Consider the following 6,049-nt stretch of genomic DNA (forward strand, 5'->3'; position numbering starts at 1 on the left):
AACAGCGGCCCCGCCCGGAAGCGTGGCGGCCCGGACCTGACCCAGATGCTGCCAATGCCCTGAGCTGGGGTTCCCTCGGGGAACTGCGGCCCCGGACACTCTGCCCGAGCCCCATCCCCACTCCGTCCCTGCTCTCTGCTCCGTCCGCGCTGCTTCTTCAGGCCTCTGCAGGCGATAGGGGCCGACCTGGTGCGCGCACCCAGCCAGCTGGCCTGGCGGGAGGTGGGAGCGGGAAGAGCGTACTCGGGTGAGCTGGGGCCCGGGAGGCGTGGCTGAGAAGCGGCTCCCTGGAGCGGGACGGGGCCGGGGCGGGGCGGGAACGGGCGTGGTCTTGCCGGCTGGGCGTGGCCTAACTCCGGGCCCCAGGGGTGATCAGCGTGGCCTTGGGGCCTCCGCTGGTGGTGCAGTCGAAGCCCATGCTGCCTGCCCCGCCGTGGTGGTCTCCCTGCGAGGATTCTTCTGTCCTGGAGCCACCAGCGACCCAGAGCGGGAATCTCGCTCCACACCACGGTGGGGAAGCGGCACCCAACCCACGCAGCCCCCTGCCGGAAGTCGGTGGGAGAAGTCCCTGCTGTCTGAAAATTAGTCTTCAGTAATAGCGTTCGTTTACCGTGGCTATAACCTCGGCCTCCTTGCTCCCGTCAGTGCTCTTTCCCACATGACAGCCTGGCTCACGTGTGTGTGTGTGTGTGTGTGTGTGTGTGTGTGTAGACCTTGAACTTTTAAGGGGATCTCCTGGAACCCTAGGGAGGTAGGTCTCAGGAGAGTCCCGATCCCGGCCCTCGGCCAGTTCTTCCCTGCCCGCAGCTATCGTTTCCTGAGCTCGGCACTCCGTTAGCCCTTGCCCTCCGTGGTAACTAGTCCTAGCCTACAGGGGCATCGTGCCTATGGGTCACGAGTGGGCAGTGCCATCTTGGGTCCCGTTTCTTGGTGCCTGGAGGAGCACACCACACCTGACTGCGGCAGGATGGGTCAGCTGAGGTTGCAGATGGCTGAGTGGGGACCGAGAGAGCAGTGAGGGGAAGCAGCAGGGGGACCTCTGCACAGGTCTTGGGAAAGCTGTTCAGAAAAGAGGGCAGTGCACCCCATGCTGGAGAGCGCAGCCTGCGCCCGGCAGAGTCCTGAAGGGCTGGAGTGTCCATTGGTGAGCTGAAATGGAGGGCTGCGTTTCAGACTGGTCACAGACAGGGAGCGGAACCCAAACCCAGCCTTAGTAGATGGCTCAGGTAAAGTGTGAGGTCTGGCAGTGCACGCCGACCCCCTCACTGCGAAAGCACAGGAAGCCTCAACTCATCATTTTGAAAATCCTTTAATTGCTCTGCCCCTGCCCTCTCCCCTGAGCAGACCCGGCTCAGGCTGGCTGCCCTTGCTTTCCCTGGAGTACCGAGGACACCTGAACCCTGTCCACATCCCGACCCATCGGCTTCTCTGAGGGCTCCCCGACAAGATCCAGTGCTCACTGGTGCCACTGGGCAAGGCAGGTGAGAGAGGCCAGGGGCAGGTGGGAGTAAACCAGGCTGCAGGGCGGTGGAGCGTGCAGCAGATGGTGCAGATGGCCGTGCTGGGTGAAGCGGCTCGGGCAGACCCTGCATGGGAAGGGCTGGACCCCGGAGTGCAGGCGCAGGTGGGTCTTGAGATTGCTAGAGCTGCTGAAGCACTTGTGGCACATCTGACAAAAATGGGCACTAGCGTCAGCTCTGTCCTCCAGGCTGGCCTGGGGTCTCTCTCCCTCCCCGTTTTGGAAGCCTTCCCTACCCATCTCCCTTTCAGTGCAGGCCAGGAAGCTTTCCCTGGCTTTTCCCTCCCTGGAACCCAGGGTATCTGAAACGTGAAAGCTAGGCAGACCCAGGCCAGCGCCCTTCTTTGACTCCCTGTATGATCTTTTTTCTTTTTTTTTTTTTTTTGGTACCAGGAATCGAACTCAGGGCCTTGTGCTTGCCAGGCAGGCACTTGTGCCACTGAGCTATATCCCCGGCCCTTCTGTGTGATCTTGTGCAAGTGAGTTCTCTCTGAACCTTCCTCTTTCCTTATCAGTAATGTGTGACTATTAATTCCAAACTTCATGCACTGAGGTGGACTGAATGAGATGATCACATAGAACACATATGTAAGGCTGCAACATCAGTGGATGCAATAAACATTTACTGGGGGCTGAACATGCCAGGAATGAGTCTCATGGGCTTCCCCAGGAGGTCCTCTGAGCCTCTGCTCGGGAGGAAGCCACTAACCAGGGATCACACAGCAAGTTGGAACACAGCTAGGATCTGTATGTAGCCTTGACTCCGAACCACTGCACTGCTCTCACCTCTGCCCTCTGGCCTCTCAAGGGGTAGGCTCAGGCTGGAAGGAGGGACCTACATGGATCTAATGCTGTTCCTACTTGGATACTTTGTAACTACTGCGGCCTTAATTTGTCCCACAATCCTGGGAGCTAAGTAATGGCTATGAATTCTTCAGGACCCCAACTTCATTGCTCTCACCCCTCTGCCAGGAGCACTCACCCCAACCCCAGGTGGGTCATTTCACCTTCCTCCAACTCCCATTCCTAGCTCTACCCAGTCCTGCCCTTCTGGTCTCCACTCGCTCAGAGGACCGGGGCACGGGTGCTTAGGTGCCATCCCCCCAGGGCGTACAGCTCCTCCCCAGGCGGCAGGAGACAGGGAGGGGAGGAGGGTCTCACCTGGCACTTGTGGGGCCGCTCCCCAGTGTGCACCAGATGGTGCTTCTGCAGGTGGGCAAACTGGGTGAAGCTCTTCTGGCACAGGGCGCACTGGAACGGCCGCTCCCCGCTGTGCACGCGCAGGTGGACCTGGGCCAGGTGTGGGAGAAACGCTGCCGACGGCCCTGAGCCACAGCAGGGCCAGAGGTCCTCTCCAGATCTCTGCCTGGCTCCACGCAGCACCCCTTGTTGGCATGCAGACCTCTCCATCGCCCCTCCAGACCTTTCTGTCACCTCTGGGATACTCCCACTTTCTCTGCTCTGCTATTCAAAGTATGATCCATAGACTAGCGGCATCACCTTGGAAGCTCGCTAGAAATGAAGATTCTCAGGCCTCACCCTAGACCTGCTGAGGCAAAAATCTTTGGGGCCAGCGCCTGGAAATCCGCAGGTTTATTAGTTGTCCAGGTTGTTTGAAAGTCACTAAAGTTTAAGAACTCCTGCCCTAGGGGCCGGGGATTTAGCCCAGTGGCACAGCGCCTGCCTGGCAAGCTCTAGGTTATAAGTTCAATTCCCTATACCGGAAAAAAAAAAAAAACAACTACTGCCCTTGAGAAACCAATAGCCCTGTTCCCCAAAAGCCGTAACTTTTCTTTGAACTTTTTGGTGGTGCCAATTTGCTCATAGCTTCCTGTCTTTGATTAACAGAGCTATCCGCCTACGCGCGCCCCCTGCTGGACAATGCGGGTGATGACACCAACAACGCTGGGGCATCCCACTTGAAAAAGGTTTGCGTCAGTTTTGTGGTCCAGAGTCACCGAAATCTACCCATTCCACCATTTGAGCTTCAAACAAAATAAAGAAACTTAACTAGGAAAGAGCTCTGTGGTTGTCTGGCAAAGAGCTTTGCATTAGATGTTGAGAGGTGGAAATCAGAGCCTAGCCTCACCGTCTCCCAGTACACTGGGAAAACCCTCCACACTGGGAGAGGCCAGTTTCCTCATTTTAGCTTAAATGAATTGCTCTCACAGACAGTCTTCTAGGGCGGGGAGGACTTTCTTGGAGCCCTCTTATCCTGTATCTCCACCCAGGTGAACTGACCCAGGTCACTCTGCGCTAGGGGACGCTGGGGAATGCTCTCCCGCTCTCAGACCTTCTTTTTTGTTTGTTTGTTTGTTTGTTTGTTTGTTTGTTTTCCGGTACCGGGAACCGAACTCACAACCTTGCACTTGCCAGGCAGGCGCTTTGCCGCTGAGCTAAATCCCCAGCCCCGGCTCTCAGATCTTGATTCTGAAAACCACCAGCAGGGAAGGGGCTCATTGAAAGAGGGGGATAGGGCCAGGGATGTAGTTCAGAGGCACAGTGCCTGCCTGGCAAGCACGAGGTCCTGAGTTCGATTCCAGACACCAAAAAAAAAAAAAAAAAAAGATGAGGGGGTGGAAGGGGAGGGGACGGGTGCAGAGGCAGAGCCAGGAGGCAGGTACCTTCAGGTTGGAGAGCTGCCCAAAGCTCTTGCTGCACACGTTGCACTCATACAGGATTCTGCCGTTTTCCTTCTTCAGCGGGTAGGGGAGAGCTGCGGTGCCCACCCGGGGGCCCATTGAGGCCCGCTTCGCTGGAGCTGGCATGCCAGCACGCTCCGTTCCCGGGGAGGGGGCTGGGACAGCTCCAGGGCCTGGATCCCGGGTCTGGGAAGGCAGGGTGGGGCCAGAAGCTTGGAAGGCCCCAGGGTTGAGAAGTAGGGTCTCCCCTCGGGGGGTGTTGGGGTGCTCGGGGGCAGTGGCCGTGGTCAGCAAGCTGGGTGCAGCCAGGGTGGAGTAGGTGGCGCCCTGGGGCAGCACGAAGAGGTGGGGACATTGGACAGAAGGCAGGGCCCCGTAGGTGAACAGGTAAGGTGGAGGCAGGAGAAGCGGGTAGCGGGGGTAGAAGGGGAGGAAGTGGAGGGGGAGCTCCCTGGAGATGGGGGTGGGGGCAGGGCGGGGGCAGAACGCGCCCGGGCCAGAGCTCTTTCTGTTCAGCTGGGTGGTTGGATGGGAGCTGTTTTGAGGAGCCAGGGCCAGGCAGGGGGCCCCTTGGCCAGCTGTTTCGGGCTGCCTTTCCGTCTTGTCGCGGCTTACTGGGTACTTGGCTGTGAGCTTTTCATCACCCGTGGAGCTGGCGTGCAGCCCCGGGGCCTGGTGCTCTAAGCAAGAAAAGGAATAAAGTCGGGTCTTCATGGCCGGGGGTAAAGGTCTGTCGCCCACGCAACCTGCCTGCCTGGCTGGGAAAGAACTCTAGCCTGCAGGCCAGGGTGGCGGGGAGCAACTTGGGCAAGGCGCCCCCCTCGCAGAGCTTCAACTTCCCCGCTGCTATTGCACTTGCCAGTGAAAACTGCTAGTCCTGCTGTACTGCTCAGCAGTTTGAGACAGACAACACAGTTCCAAAAGCCTGTTAGACGACCTGGTAGACAAGTCAAGTGGGCAGTTGGAAAATTGGAGTTCGAAGGAGAGGTCTGAACTGGAGACATCAATTTGGCCACTGGCCAGGTGTGGTGGCACACACCTGTAATCTCAGCACATGGGAGGCTGAGGCAGAAGGATTGCTGAGAGTTTGAGGCCAGCTTGAACTGCATAGCAAGGCCCTGTCTCAAACCAACTAACTAAATAAATAAATAAATAAATACATAAATTTGAGTGCCTTAGACCCAGATGAGATCACACAGGGTGACACTATATTTGTGTGTCCAAAGTGACAGCTGCTGTACACATGTGAATAACTTTACATTAAACGTAAGTTTAAACTGGACATGGTGGTGCATGCCTGTAATCCTAGAACTCGGGAAACTGAGGCAGGAGGATCCCCAGGAGTTCAAGACCCTAACTCAAACAAACAAGTAAAGCATCAACAACAGAAAGTTTTAATTAAAATTGCACTTTCTCTGTTCCACTAGCCACACTGAAAGTGTTCGGTAGGTTCTGGTATTGGACAGCACAGGTATAGGATGTCCCTACTGTTGGAAAAACTCTGTCAAACAGTGCTATTCTAAGACAAAGAGAACAGGAGAGGGGCAGAAAGAAAGGACAGTATGGGGGGAGAAGGTGGGAGGGCAGGAAATGGAAGGGGAAGAAGGAAGAGAAGAAGACAAGAGAGGAGAAGGAAAGAAGAGAGAAGAGGAAGAGAGGGAAGGAGTTTGACTGAGTTTGAGGATTAGAAATATTTAGAAGGTAAGAAGAGCAAGCAAGGGAAATGAGCTATCACACTGGTGAAGTAGGATTAAGGCAACTAGTAAAGAGTAAAGTCCTAGGGCTAGGGGTGTAGCTAAGTGGTTGAGCCCTTAGTATGTGCAGGGCCTTGGGTTCAATCCCCAGCACTGGAAAAAAAAAAAAAGTAAGGGCCGGGGATGTAGCTCAG

The 6,049-nt window shown here is 56.4% G+C and overlaps 1 protein-coding gene and 1 long non-coding RNA gene across 7 annotated transcripts in view; one reads left to right on the forward strand and one right to left on the reverse strand.

The window, feature by feature from the left end:
• Positions 1-158: 158 nt before the first annotated feature.
• On the forward strand, positions 159-3,865 carry LOC106149732. The gene is made up of 3 exons (XR_001236087.1): positions 159-247; positions 1,345-1,481; positions 3,368-3,865. It is a non-coding gene; the product is annotated as an uncharacterized LOC106149732 (long non-coding RNA).
• Positions 1,291-6,049, reverse strand: part of Znf683 (zinc finger protein 683) — a 9,821-nt gene continuing 5,062 nt past the window's right edge. For 5 of the 6 annotated variants that reach the window (XM_013519626.1, XM_013519625.1, XM_013519627.1 and 2 more), the window contains exons 4-6: positions 4,144-4,841; positions 2,681-2,844; positions 1,291-1,669 (exon numbers count right to left, since the gene is read on the reverse strand). In XM_013519626.1, the coding sequence (XP_013375080.1) occupies positions 1,294-1,669; positions 2,681-2,844; positions 4,144-4,841 (1,238 nt within the window). In that variant the 3' untranslated portion in view covers positions 1,291-1,293. The remainder of the gene's footprint in view (positions 1,670-2,680; positions 2,845-4,143; positions 4,842-6,049) is intronic. The other variant, XM_013519630.1, reaches the window with a different exon arrangement.

This window comes from Chinchilla lanigera, unplaced genomic scaffold (assembly GCF_000276665.1).
Source record: "Chinchilla lanigera isolate Chin_1 unplaced genomic scaffold, ChiLan1.0 scaffold00051, whole genome shotgun sequence".
NCBI lineage: Eukaryota > Metazoa > Chordata > Mammalia > Rodentia > Chinchillidae > Chinchilla > Chinchilla lanigera.